The sequence below is a fragment of the Terrapene carolina genome, unplaced genomic scaffold, assembly GCF_002925995.2.
Source record: "Terrapene carolina triunguis isolate 2854851 unplaced genomic scaffold, T_m_triunguis-2.0 Scaffold231, whole genome shotgun sequence".
Classification (NCBI taxonomy): domain Eukaryota; kingdom Metazoa; phylum Chordata; order Testudines; family Emydidae; genus Terrapene; species Terrapene triunguis.
Window position 1 is genome coordinate 12,487,375 of NW_020664582.1, and position 15,390 is coordinate 12,502,764.

The following is a 15,390-nucleotide window of genomic DNA, read 5'->3' on the forward strand; positions in this document are numbered from 1 at the left end:
AAACCAACAATATTAGCAATATTAGTGAAGAACCATTTAGTTTCAGATTTATTAGAGGGTGGATAAATTTGATCAAGACAAAAACTTATGGAACAGGGAAATAACTAAGTTGGGGCAAATAGGGGGGCATGAAATGTTTACCACCATCTAACTCTGCACTGAGATGTAAATTAAATTGCAGGAAGTCAGACAATTGAGGAATGCAGATTTGAGGGAAGCGGAGGGAATCAACTGGTGAAGCATTCATGATAAAGTCCCTTATGAAACTCAAAGACTTTAATGTTCCCAGTAGCAACCAATCACTTGCATGTTCTACTACAAGAAATGGAGTCAACCAAAATCCTATCAGTGGGCAAAAATACTACAGAATACAAACAGCATGTAAAAGGATAGGGCTCCATTCTCAGTCATGTTGCTTTTCTAGTTAACACATCAGAAAGGAGAACTGGGGTACCAATATTTTATTAATCATTTTAAAATGAGGTCTAATCTTTGATTGTTATAATAGAAGACTTGGGGATCATGGATTTCCTCGTTGCTTTAACTGTAGTCATTGGGGCTGTTTTATATTAGATACACCAGAGTAGCAGATCAGTTCATTTGGCAAGTCCACCCAGGTGTTTATTTGGCACAACCAGGATGAGAAACTTCAAACTGTGATCTCATCATGTCAGATAAAAGAGAGACTAAGTAGTTTGCATTGAACCGCATAATGCTTTTAGATAGGACTCATTGTGAATTACTTGCCAATTTTTGTGGATTCAAATGTTTTTTCCTCCAGAAGGGCTTTCCACAGAGGAAATTCTGACTTTCTTAGAAAAACATTCGCAGACTCAAGAATTTTTAATGGCAAATGCTGTCATGGTGCCTCATGCCTCCATTCTCCTTTAGGGGTCAGGTTCCCCACCACAGAGGCTACAACTCTGTTGATGCACCTCAGGTAGGGATTCTCATGATACACCACTGTGGTTCAGCATGAGGGGCAGCCATGGTGCATCACTGGAGATGTCTGGCTAGAGCGTGCCCAGCTCAGAGAAGACGGAGGATATTAGGCACATAAACTACAAATTCATGAGGCACTGTAGCTGAAACGTTCAGTTTCAAACTGAAATGAGTTTTTTGTCAAAGATTCATGAAGTTCTCAGTATTATATTTTTCACCAAAGGAGCTAATTTTTTTCCATCTAGCGTTGGGGGGAGGAGACCACATTTTCCAACCAGCAGTGGTAGGGTCCACATTGCAGTAGTATCAACACCAGAGTTTTCAAAAAAGGACAGATTTTTTTTTTATTCCCCCCCCCCAGCACAACTCTGTACATAATGTACTGTCGGTGTATTCTATTACAAACAAGCAGCTGCAAAAACCAGGGATAAAACCCAAAAACTGTGTCTTGAGAGAAAAAAATATTATCCATCAGTGGATTCACATTGAGATTGTGATGCTGCTACTTTTGATATCTGAAAAGATTTACATGCAGGAATGCAGAAAAAGAGCATATTCCAAACTCTAGCATGCACTGCTGGGAGAGAGAGACGCTCAAACTCAGTGAAATTTCCCTTGCATGGCCATTGTATCATAAAAAGGGGACGATGAGATTTATAACTGATGTTAACAAAATGATGGCATGTTTCTCCAACGGAAGCACAAGAGTGGTAGTCCTTCCTATGAAAAGCAAAGCCATGTGGGTAGCTTTAAGTTACATTTCATTAATTTAAACTTTATCCTTCTATTACCTTTGGAGCATATGTATACCCAACGCATGACTGGAAACTTCCCCCTGAATTTTAGAAAGTGCAAGAGTCACATGGTTTAACACAAAGCATGTGATCTCAAGGAAAGCCTAAAGGTGAGCATACTCCGGCTGCAACAACTTGTGTAACCTTACTCTATTGATAGTTCAGGTGTCTACATGGCTCCTCCAGTCTAGATATCAATGGTGCCAAAGAGACATGATACAAAGACGACAGCTTGCAAGGAGACAGATGGATACATGAGAGGAGAGACACACACTCCATATAACTTTTCCTAGCTCTGTCTAAAACAGTTTAAACCCTTCTCTAATTGTAGGTCAGTAAGCCACTGTAGTCCATTAGTTGTGTATTTTGGCTAAAAATTGTAGAAGAGATTGGAAAACATCCCTTTTTGAAATATTGAAAGAAAAGAGCATTTTGCACTATAACAATTTTATTTCAGGATCTCAAAGTGCTTTACAAACATCAGTGCCTCAACACTGTAGTGAGGTACATATTGTCTCCATGTTACAGAGAAAATGGAAATTAAAATGACTTGCCCATTACCACATAAGTTTCCTATGGAAGACACAGGAATAGGGAACACCAGTTGCCATGTCCTGTACCCAATCCATGGAATCATCTCTCCTCAGCAGTCAGCAGGAAAGAAAGAAACATCTTCGGAATTATTCCATTTCTTTCTATTTAAAGTTTATATATGAAAAAATAGATGCTGCTGTTGTTTAAACTATGAGAGGTAACATCCTCCAACCTTTTAGAAGTACGCTCTTGAGCGATTCTTTAAGGAAAGAACTGTCTGCTTCGCATGGACATAAAAAAGCCCATGGCAATATATATATATATTTTTAAGAGTAGGTGTTTACATTAGGCCGACAGGCCAGTAAGTCCTCCTCCTGGCATACAGGGTGCCAGTACACATCTGCCCTCCATTCCATGGTGGTTGTCTTTCACTAAGTGTACTTTGGTTGCAAACCACTTTGAGATATCCCTGGAAGCAAATGATTTTCAAGTATTTAACATTAAACATCTATAGCTTAATTGCACATGAAGGGGTTGTAAAACTTACTGCACATTTATTCACAGGCATGTTGCTTACCTGTCAAATTTTCAGACTGCTGAGAGGTGCAAGTCAGGTCACTTTCAACTTGGCATTTTTTTTTTTTTAAATAGCCCTTTAAAAAGGTCAGCTTCCCTATCAGGATTAACCTCATGCCATTCACTAGCACGAAGCTCTGCCAAAGCACAATGGGTTGTATTGTCACACATCATGACAACATTCCTGGGCTGCCATCATTCCATACTTCCACTAGAAAGCATCCCTGCTCCCCCAACTTCCTCTAGAAATATATGAAAACTACTTGTAATGTTGCTCTCTCTTGTACCCCAATATAGGATTACTATATAAAGTTTTAAAATCACAACTGTGATATGCTTTCTACTTGAATTATTTATATCCCCCTCCCACATGGATGCTTTTACTCATTGTCATCCGAGAAGCTCTACAACGGTATCTATTAGCGAGTAGAGATTCCAGTCTCATTTATGTAATATAAATTGTGCCACTTTTGTGAAGCGCACACATTACATTTTAAAAAGTAATGTCGTTCATGCCAGTAATTTCATATTAGAACAGTGCCCACAAATCTATTTCACAAAATAAAAATCTGGTTTCTCACCTTGAAATGCAATGTACTTGTCATCTTGATCTCTCCAGTCTGGATGCTAGCCCTCCCTGCCATCCGGAAACAACCTACAACCACCTCTGAAGGGAATCAAATCTTAACATATATTTACACAATTAGTCTGTTTAAAATTAATAGTATGACAGGTCTCCTGTTAGTGTCTGTTATGAAAACCATCTGTGCAAGGGCTATAAATTAAACTATGTAGATCTATTTTGGCATCTTAGGCCTGGTCTACACTAACCCCCCAAGTCGAAGTAAGGTACGCAACTTCAGCTACGTGAATAACGTAGCTGAAGTCGACATACCTTACTTCGAACTTACCGCGGTTCAGACGCGGTCCACATGCGGCAGGCAGGCTCCCCCGTCGACTCCGCGGTACTCCTCTCGTTGAGCTGGAGTACCGCAGTCGACGGCGAGCACTTCCTGGTTCGATTTATCGCGTCAAGACCAGACGCGATAAATCGAACCAGGAAGTTCGATTTCCAGCCCCCGAACTAGCGGCTAAGTATAGACCAGCCCTTATTTAACCTTAATCCTGTAAGCATTCTGATCTTTACTCAATGATTACATCTTACATATTGCACCCCTGCTTTTGCTTACTCTCAGCACTCCATTTCACAATGGTTTTTATATAGTGATTTTATTGATAGCGTATGGTATAGTTATATTTAAATTTAAGTAATAGTTTTAAAAGGAGAAAAATTTGGCTGTGAGCTAGTTCTGATGATGTATGGCTACATGTTTTATAGGCATTTTAAAAAGTTTAATGTCACATTCAGATACTCCAAAGAGTGTGTTCTACAATGACACACCTTAGGAATCAAAAGGACTTAGCCTGGAGCTAAATGACAGACCCAGGTGTCGTTATTACTCAACAGCCTACAATACAATCATGGCTTAATTACAAGTTTAACCCTCTCGGGATTTCTTCTTGACAACCTATATTTAATCTTCGCACATATTAATTATATATGAAGTCCAGGCGAATATTTGTAATTCCCCAATTATCTAAACTACTTTAGCATTTTATTTTAACAGTCTGAAGCATATTTTAATCCCTCCTACCATATAGTTATTTACTTTCATCAGGATTACAACCAAGCTCACTCTTTATAGCATGGTCCCCTAAAAGACTTTCCCTACATCTTTTTTCTTTAAAAAGTTGTTGCTAAGAAGTTTTGTTAACTTGGCTAAAACGTGTGCTTTTTTCCTGTAAACCCTCAATAACTTATCTATGTCCATTTTGCGAGAGATTGATGCTTTAGATGCAATAAACTATCAGATTACAATAGCAAGAACAAATACAACAGTTTATAACATTAAAAATCTTACCATACCATTCCAACCTTGTTTGTCTTGGTTTTAAAAGAAAAAAATTGCAGTGAGCTTGATCATTGTTAAGAGTGACTGATCAAAACATTTCCTATAAAATATAGGTCACAGTATTCTCTTCAAATTAAGAAATCCTCTATATAATCCTAAAAGTTGAAAACAAGCGACCTGCTTAAAACCTCAACTATCAACATTAAGAGCTGGTGTAAAAAATAGACCTTTATGGAACTCAAAATAAAAGCCCTTTTGTCTGAATACTGTTGAGTGTAACCTTTAATCTTATTGCAGTTCATTGTGGCAGGACGTTGATGACCACCTTAAGATTCCTTACATTTGACAAATGAGAACAACCATGCAATTTTTTTTTAAAATTTTATTTGTCAAAGAAAAAAAGGCAGTAAGCCAATTGAAAACCTACTTAATCTTTAACTCCAATTTATCTTTAAATTTAGAGAAATGACTGATTTTTTTTTTTTTTTTTAAACAAACCCCCCTTTTCCCCTTTAATGTTTACCATCTACTCGTGCTGAATCCTTCCAAGGAGATTGCTCCAGCGTACCTCTCCAGGTCCTCGCTTTGCTCCTTTTACCAAAAAAAATGAAAGAAAAAAATCCATCGTGCATCTTAGGGGCTCCAATCGTCAAAAATAGGAAAAAAAATCTTTGGAATAGCCAATTGAGTTGAATAAAAAAATCCACACGAATGCGGTTTGGTTGGGGCAGGAATCCACTCCTATGTTCCTGGTAATTTGATCCCGCTCCATGAATCCTTGTAATTCAGCCTCCCTATCCTATCCACATTATGATTTGAATCCAATGATCCAGCTCCAAGGATTGGGATCCAGTGAGCCCTCTCCAATCCAAACCTTTATAACCAGCAAAACCAAAAAAGAGGAGGCAAAAAGTTAGATACTGTAATGAAAAAATAGGATTCTGGGGAATGATTAGTTATGTTTGCCATCAATTAATAAGAGATGTACATTAATAACTATCAATTCCCCAAAACAAACTTTTGAATGGTGATGCTCAGATAAATTTTAGGAATATTCATTATTTGGAGAAAACATTGTAATATTTACATATGTCAACTGATAAGGCCAACATATTCACTGCTTGTGAGATGTATTACAGGTTTTGTGGTTGCAAAAAAATTTGTATGATATTGGAAAAGTTTATCACTAAAGCTATCCACCTACTATATGTCTAAACTAAAGCTAGTATTCCCATCTGGAAGGTAACAAAATTAACTAACTGAAGTTTTCAAACATATTAGTGAGTCAACTGTGAATTAGTCTGAAGGGGAAGGGTTGAGATTTAAGGAATTATTGCCAACTAAATTTTCTATATTTTGTTTTCATTCTGATACTTAAAAAAAAATAATGTAATAGCAACGCTGTATCAGTCACACAGAGGACATGCAGATTTTAGCAGTATTGATATTATACTCTATCTGGTTTGAAGATACCCTGCATCTACAAATGTACCAGCACTACATAATATTAACATTTGTAACCAAATGCAGCATGACAAACTGAAACAGTATACCCCACCCTCCCTGATTTTTCTTTTCTTTTAAAATAGAATGGAATAGAGATACAAAAGCAAGTAATTTAGCCACAATTGCCAACATGGTTTTAAAGAAGAGCAATTGTAGTCTACAATAACTAAAACATGCATGTAAAAGTTACAAGATAAGGTGTATGTATATACTTGTTTAACCATGGTATAAGGTCAATACTGCCAATTTCATCTGTGACAATAGCACTTGGAGTCATACCATTGCCTCCATTATTGATCTGATCCTCCTCAATCCTCCTTTTGACAATCCTAAAATGATTGACATGTGCTCCACAATCCTTTAATCCAAAGCATTCTTAATCCATCTCTTCAGATATGTCTACAGAAAGACACATGAAAAGGCAAGATAAAATATAAGATCCCCCAGAAGAAACAAGTTAACCACAAACATCCCAACATCCCCAGCTCGTATAAACCATAGCTGAACACGGAGACATTTACACAGCAATACCACAGTCTGCAGAGTGTGGGTAGTTAACTTTAACTAAATTTAAACAATCCTGGCTATAACATCAATTAAAATACAATTTACCAAAGACATGAGGGGAATGTTGATGTTAAGGAGCAAATACTCACTAGGGATATTACACAAGAATGCAATTCAACACTTCAGCCAATTTGAATAAAACAGTTTGAATTAAAAAATTAAAGACTGTACTGAGTAAAGGAAAACTGTGTACAACATGGGGTTCTACAAAAAGAGAGCATCACTAATCATTTATGTACGAGAACGAGATCTGCTGTGACGGGGAGAGTAGCGTGGAGATCCTCTGCTTCTTCTTGGGGAATAACTGCGGCTTCTGCTGTTGCTTCGACTACGGCTTCTGCTACGACTACGGCTGCGTGACCGAGATCTTCCATAGCTTGGACTTCTTGGGCCATCAACTTTAACACGGATGTAGGCAGTTTCTCCCTATCAAATAGACAGAACTTTCGATTGAAAGGTCTAAGATTTTTAGCTATCTTTTCAGGCATGCTGATACTGATTGCACTGATATAAAAGCACAGAGAAAGATCTCAAATCTTTAAATGAGTATCTTATTATAAAAGACTCAACTACCTGCATGTTAGTATAGTAGAGACTTTGTGTCCTTACCTTCAAATCCTATTGTTAAGCCCTGTGTATCCAATTCTGGCCCCAAAAAAAGCATGAACCTACCTCATGAGATCTAAATTTAGTGTTATCCAGTTTTCGCACTGCGTAGGTCATATCTTCTTTCCGTACAAACTCCACGACACCAGTTCCATCTCGGAAAACATCAGCATAACATACATCACCTGCTTCACGCATGTGATCCTTTAAATCCTGCCAACTTCCACTTGGAGGCAGTCCTGAACAAAAAGCAGGTTACAGATTACTTCAAATGCAAACTTTTATTATTTACTTTCCATTTACAATGCATCACCTCCCACTGTCCAGTAAAGGAACTGCCTACTGGAGTTGAGAGAATGTCTTCCAGCAGGAACCCATATAACATGCATACTATACAAAAATGTTACTATTAGGCTTCTTAGAAGCTAGAGGCTGCATAGCACAATGCTGAAAAACCAAATACACACAGTATGAAAATACAATATGGCTAATTGAAAGGTGTAGCATCCTTTGTTATTAAGGAATGACTGTAAACATGCCACATCGGAACTGATAAGAATCGATCTCATTATCCTGAACGAACCAAGAGTATTAAGCAACTTACCGGAAACTATCACTCGGTACTCAGACCGCCGGGACGGGGGGCCATACCTGCCCCTGGGGGCCCCGCCACCTCCACCTCCGCCACCTCCTCTGCCGGTGCCTCTGCCGCTTCGGGGAAACTCCACCCTCAGACGATATCCATCGTAATCGTACCCATCCCTTCCATACACCGCATCCTCCGCATCCCTGCAAGAGAAAGGGGAGTGAGCAAAGGCCCAGCCACGCCGCACTGCAGAGACCCAGGCCGGACAACGCATCTCCCTCCCTTTGTTCCCTTGCAGCCATTTTCCCGCCCGAACGCAGCCAGCCAGCAGGCACCGTGTAGCCCCGCCCCGCGCCCAACAAGGCCCGGTGGGTAGTAAGCAGAGGGGAGAGCACGGCAACGTGAGGGCCGGGCGGTGCCCGCCGAGGCGGCTGGAGAAAGGTCTAGGCGGAGACGGGGAGGAAGCGCCGTCCCCGGGCCCGTCAGCAGGAGCACGGCGTGTGCCTGGGGCTGCGGAGTGGTGCCCCCAGGGTGGAGCGGGATGTAGCGGTGCCTCGACGGGGAAGCAGCGCAAGTCCCAGGGGAGGGGGTGTAGCGGTATCTCGGCAACGAAGCGGTTCCCCGACGGGACGCCCCCTGCGACTCAGAGCGGCCCATTCGGGCTCCTCGGGGTGCCCGAGACCGGCCCGCCCTGTGGGGTCAGAGGTAGCCCGGTGCGGGAGACGAGCACCGTGGAGGCTCGTTCGGGCTCCGCGCCATGAACGGCCCCAGGGAACAGGGCTCACCTGGGGTCCTCAAACTCCACGAAGGCGAAGGGCGGCCCGCCGCGGCGGTTCTTGAGGTCGATGTCGCGGATGGCCCCGTACTTGTAGAACACGTCCTCGATGTCCTTGGTGCGGATGTCGGGCGGCAGGTTCCCCACGTAGATGCGGCAGTCGTTGTTACCGGCTGGGCCGCGGATCACGCCCCCTCCGGACATGGCAGGGTCAGCAATGGCTGCGGCGGTGAAGAGCCGAAGCTTGGAGAGTAAACGGGGTAAGTAAGCGGTGGGAACGGGCCGGACACTCAGGAGCAGCTACACACGCCGCCTCCCTACAACCGCTTCAAAATGGCGACTGGCGCTTCCCTCGCGCGGCCCCGCAGGCGCAAGGATTCTAGCACACCCCACGCAGCGCTGACCCACCCTCCCTCCAACATTCCGCGTTCAATGGTACATGGTTCGGTATCGTTCCGCCCCCAGAGCGCATGCGCGGCTGAAGAAAATGAGTCCGACACGTAGCAGCCTCGGTTTGGAAGCCCTACTAATTCCGGCAGCGCAGTCCTCGGCCTCGAGAAACCATCCCGTGTAATGAATCTTATAATCTAGGAATAAACGTTCACCACTATCGAAAAAGTTCCCTGTCTGGGGCCGTCACACATCCGGTGAGGAGTCCACGCAAAGAAGATCCGGCTCGGGTAGAGAGGAGGGGTATATCCCACCATGCACCGCGTGGGGGGACCTTGGCGCCAAGAAGAGGCGTTATATCCCACAATGCAGTGGGGGTAGGGTGGGGTAGGCCTTAGGCGTGTGCTGGGCTCGGGCGTGGGTCTGAGGCCCTGCGGGCTTCTCCTGGGGTGTGCACGGAGCGCTAGACGGGCGGGTACCTGCTGCTTTGTGGGTGGCTTCCAGCTCCAGGTGAAGGGGACAGCAGATCTGGAGCCCAGTCAGCAGCAGCGCTTGTTGGGGTCACTTCTCTCATTGCTCCAGCAGCAGAGCTGCCCCAAAGGGGTCTCTGGGCAGCGTGAGGTGGGCCTGTCCCCTGGGCACTCTGCTTCTGGGGCATATGAGGGGAAGTTCAGCTGCCCTAGTGGGCCAGCGGTTCTTCATGCTTGCCAGTATGACTGTCCTTTGTCGTTTGTTTTATGGTAGTGCCTTGAGATGCAAGCTCAGGGCTGGTCCAGGCTAGTCATTGCACAGGTCGGTGCATACTAAGGCCATGTCTACACTACTGAGTTTACAGTGGCACTCGCTATAAACTCACATGGTGGGCTATACCCCTCCTCTCTACCTGAGCTGGATGTGTGACAGCCCCAGGCCTGCAGTGGCTGAAAAGGACTTTTTCTAGTGCTGCTGTAAGATTGCTTGTGTAGCTGTTCTGTGCTGATGGGAGAGAGCTCTCCTGTTAACATAATAAAACCACATCAATGAGCGGCAGTAGCTATGTTGGCAGGAGCTCTCCCTCTGACCTAGCGCTATGCATGCTATCACTTGTGCTGGTGAAACCTACGTTGCTCAGTGGTGTATTTTTAACCTGGTGTTAAGGGATAGCAAGCAGGGCAACTGCCCGGGTCCCCACGAAGCGAAGTTGCTTGGGCTTCTGCTTTAGCCTCGCATGGGGGGGCTCGGGCTTCAGCTTTCTGCCCTGCGCCCCTCGAGTCTAACGCCAGCCCTGATCTCTGGTTAATTTTGGAGGACCCCCCTGAAACCTGCTTGTGGCCCCCCTAGGGGGCCCCGAGCCCCTGGTTCAGAACCTCTGATCTAGACCATCTCTGACAAGCATTTGTCTAACCTGCTTTTAAAAATCTCCAATGATGGAGATTCCACAACCTCCCTAGGCAATTTATTCCACTACTTAACTATCCTGACAGGAAGTTTTTCTTAGTTCAACCTAAAGCCCCCGTGCTGCAGTTTAAGTTCATTGCTTCTTGTTCTATCCTCAAAGGTTAAGAAGAACAATTTTTCTCCCTCCTCCTTATAACAACCTTTTATGTACTTGAAAACTATTATCATGTCCCCTCTCAGTCTTCTCTTTTCTAGGTTAAACAAATCCAATTTTTTCAATCTTCATAGGTCATGTTTTCTAGATCTTTAATAATTTTTGTTCGCTTTTTTTGCAAGAGTGTTACACAGTTGACTCATGTTTAGCTTGTGATCCACTATGACCCCCAGATCCCTTTCCGCAGTACTCCTTCCTAGGCAGTCATTTCCCATTTTGTATGTGTGCAACTGATTGTTCCTTCCTAAGTGGAGTACTTTGCATTTATCGTTATTGAATTTCATCCTATTTACTTCAGACCATTTCTCCAGTTTGTCCACATCATTTTGAATTATAATCCTATCCGCCAAAGCACTTGCAACCCTTCCCAGGTTGGTATCGTCCACAAACTTTATAAGTGTACTCTCTATGCCATTATCTAAATAATTGATGAAGATATTGAACAGAACCGGATCCAGAACTGATTCCTGCGGTACCTCACTCGTTATGCCCTTCCAGCATGACTGAACCACTGATAACTATTCTCTGAGAATGGTTTTCCAACCAGTTATGCATCCACCTTATAGTAGTTCCATCTAGGTTGCATTTCCCTAGTTTGTCTGTTTATGCCTAAGGGTATGTCTACACTACAGGATTAATCCGAATTTAGATAATTCGAATTTGGGAAACAGGTTGTATAAATTGGATTGTGCGCGGCCACACTAAGCACCTTAATTCGGTTTTAAACCACATTAACTCGGTGGTGTGCGGCCACACTACCCCATTAACTTAAACACAGTAATTCGGTGGTGTGCGTCCACACTAACCCTAATTCGAATTAACAAAATCGATTTAGGCTCTACTCCGTTCGTCGAGGTGGAGTACAGAAATCGATTTAAAGGGCCCTTTAATTCGAATTAACTGGCTCTGTAGTGTGGACGGGTGAAGGGTTAATTCGGATTAAGGCAGCTAAATCCGAATTAAAGTCCTAGTGTAGACCAGGCCAAAGTCCCATTTTCAAAAGTAAGGTAGGCACTTAGGCTGTAATCCACAAAAGTATTTATCTCTTTACTTGATTTCTGGGTCTTAGCACCTAAAGTCAGTGGGACATAGTCTTCGAAGTGTCAAAGTCACTTTTGAAAATGGGACTTTGGCTTGGTCTACACACTGTTTGTACTGGTATAACTATTTCAGTTATGCAATTTTTTACTGAAGTGGTTATATCAGTACAACTCCTCGTGTGGATGCAGGTATATGAGTATAAAGGTGCCTTATATGGGTATTGCTTATTCCTCTTCCCTTACCATCTATAATTATACCAGTATAACTGCCCTCATGCTGGGGAGGTGGAGGGCTGTACCACTTTAACTATCAAGGTAGAGTTAAAGCGGTACAACTTTTATGTATAGAGAAGCCCTTAGGCATCTAATTCGCTTAGGTGCTTTTGAAAATGCTGCCTAGCATCTTTAGCAGTGTCCTTTCTCTGCTATGCCTCATTTTTTCATGTGTTAATTAAAAATACACGTTTCTGTAAGAAAACAGCAATCATGATGATTTACCATTAGGAAAATATTTTCAGTGTATTGTCATACCATGCCAATTTGACTATTCTAAATTTCTTTCATTTTTCCCTCATAGGTTAAAATACAGTAATATATTTTTCTCTAATGACTTTAAGATTGATGTTACTTGTCTTTTTTGCTATTTTTTTTTAAAGTTTGCTACTAATCAATGAAAGGAGTTAATATGAAAACTCTTCCTACAGAAACAGTAGTTTGTCTAAGTATATGATTATTTCAATTTTCATATGTTTATGATTTAATAATTGTAGTGACATCAAAATATAAACTAGCGAGGCAGCAAGAATAGTGTCACACTTCAGTTCTGGGAATAGTAAAGTTTTGGATTCAAATCAAGGGCTTGTTTATTTTAGAAAGTTGCACTAATTTAGCTTGAATTGACGTAAACCAATATATTTAAACTGGTGCAAAGGGCAGTGTGGAAACACTCATTTTGGTACAATAGTGTTTCATTAAAGATAGTGTGCATCATCTGAACTGTGTGGTTGTTGAGTAAGTGCATTTTTTAAAATGCAGGTATAATGTTCATAGCTGATTATGTCAATTACTCGAAATATTTTCTATTACTCTCTTTCCTAGCACAGATAAGTCCCACATCATTTGCCTGGAAATTAGACTTTATTATCAAAAGCTTGTTGATTTGCTCTATAAGGCATCATCAAAAACGGTGATTCTGCTTGGTTTGGTAAGACATTATCACTTAATTGTGTCCTCTTTCTTTTATGTGTTGTTAATCCTTAGAACTATGTTAAAAGACTGACTTAATTACCTTTATGAAGTGTCTCTTTATTGAAATATTTGAATGTGTGAATATTTTCTTTCTTTTTACACTTCTAAATCTTGGTAAGTGTTATCAACAGATACTTTAAGTACAAATGGAAATGCTGTAGAATATTTGTTTACCAAGTGAGAATCACTTTTGGCTTTCTGGTAAAACCCACATAGAGAGTCATTAAAAATATTAACTTTGTAGAAAAATAAATTACTGGAAACAGAATGACAAGCACAATGTTATCTACAGCAATCCCCTAATGTAGCAATAAGAATCAGAGTTGTAGAAGGAGAGGTTTTGCTTTCGAGAATGAGGGTGATATGATGCAAGGCTTTCATATTTAAAATATTGAACAGCAAAACCAATATTAACCACACAAACCAATGTTGGAAATGTCTGAGGGTACCTCACCCGAGCAACACTGAAAGGTATTGGAGTAAAATTTGTCCTAAATGCTCCATTGGCTGCTTCTGGCCCTCCCAAGTACAGCAAGAAAAATAGTTAAGTCTTTGTTTAGCCCTTTGTTTAGCAGTTCCCTAGGCCCCCAATTCCACCCCCCCGCCCCCTTCAAATGTCTTCCCTGTTTTGCATGATGCACTCCTGACCTTTCCAAGCACTTTCTGAATTCTCTTAGCTCAGGGGTGGGCAATAATTTTCGCAGGGGGGGCCACTCCACGAATTTTAATAAGTTGTCATGGGCTGCACATTTCTACTATATTAATGAAATTTTTAAATTCTACCCCTCCACTGCAGTGCCATGTAATAAAATAATTCGTGCAAAAACTGAGGGTGCAGGAGGGGGTGTGGGGTCTGGGAAGGAGTTTGGGTGCAGGAGGGAGCTCCAGGTTGGTGCAGAGTCTTGGGGTGCAGGAGAGGGTGAGGGGTGTGGGCTCTGGGAGGGAGTTTGGTTCAGAAAGGGGCTCTGGGCTGGGGGAGGAGATTGGGGTGCAGGGTCTGGGAGGGAGTTTGGGTGCAGGAGGGAGCTCCAGGTTGGTGCAGAGTCTTGGGGTGCAGGAGAGGGTGAGGGGTGTGGGCTCTGGGAGGGAGTTTGGTTCAGGAGGGGGCTCTGGGCTGGGGCAGGAGATTGGGGTGCAGGAGGGGGTGCAGGGTCTGGGAGGGAGTTTGGGTGCAGGAGGAGGTTCTGACCTGGGGTTGGGGTGCGAGGTGCAGGCTCTGGCTGGGAGCTCCAGGCCGGCAGCACAGGTGGCTCAGGCTGTAGTAGGGCTGTGCACTAGTAATTCAAGATAAGTCCAGTTATTGTATGTGAAAACGATCAGACTTGGGTTCTGATCCTGCTTTAGTCCTTGCAGTGGGATTTTAAAGAATACACAGTTGGGCCCTGAGCGTGTTTTTGGTTCTGGCAGCTAAATACCATTACTCTTGTTGCTTCTTTGGGTCTTCTTGCCCTACTCTGAGTCCCCATTAATGCTGCCTGTCCAAGAAGGTCAAGAAACATAATGGTGATGATTATCCAGTAGCATGAGAGAGAGTCCACTGTCACAAAATTCACTACAGCTCAAAAACAATGTTCTCTAATGTGAATCCTCTGATTCAGGATTCAATGTTGTATATATTATTGGACAATTTTCTTGGGGCAAACTAGTTCCCAAAACTTGTAACAAAATTGTGGTACTATCTTATTCTGATACTCTTTCACCGTGTATTGGAGGCTGAGTTGCCTTGGTCAGTGCTCTAAGCATGCGAGTACAATTTTTAAGTATGGATGGGGAAAATCCCTTTTTTCCCCTCCATAACTATGGTCCTGATTTTGCTACTTCTGAAGGAATTGGATTCTTTTGGCAATTCAGCAGTAACAATGAAATACATTGACGATATCCTGAGAGCATGAAATGATACTTAAGGTGACATTTTACAGAGCACTCAGTTTTAAGCCACTTTTTTTTTTCTTCCCCTGGTAATGATTTCCACCATCTCATCTTTATTACTAATTTGCTTCTGTATGGAAAATGTAAAAGTTTGTTTAATTTTTGAACATGACTCACCTTTAATGGATAATCACTGATTGATGTGAAATGTTACAGAATAAAAGTTTTGCTTATATTGGTTCAATGGGAATGTATAAATCTGTGCAAATGATTGTCTGCTACTCTGTGAATATACAAAATGCCATTGGGAATGGATATATTTGGAGAGAGAAAGCGTAACTCAGTGTTCATTTTATATCTTAAGAAATTTAATAAATAATCTCAGTAATTGAACACTTGTAATAGAGCATGGTCAGTAATTTGGTGGCAAAAAATTGTAGCAACTTTGTAGAA

General features: G+C 42.1%; 1 protein-coding gene across 1 annotated transcript; it reads right to left on the minus strand.

Moving 5' to 3' along the window:
- Positions 1-4,411: 4,411 nt before the first annotated feature.
- SRSF1 (serine and arginine rich splicing factor 1) lies at positions 4,412-9,175 on the minus strand. Its single transcript, XM_026656428.2, is given in 5 exon segments — positions 4,412-7,182; positions 7,184-7,258; positions 7,505-7,677; positions 8,043-8,227; positions 8,810-9,175. Coding segments are annotated over 5 exon segments (750 nt in total). The 5' UTR covers positions 9,004-9,175; the 3' UTR covers positions 4,412-7,059.
- Between the last annotated feature and the right edge of the window lie 6,215 nt (positions 9,176-15,390).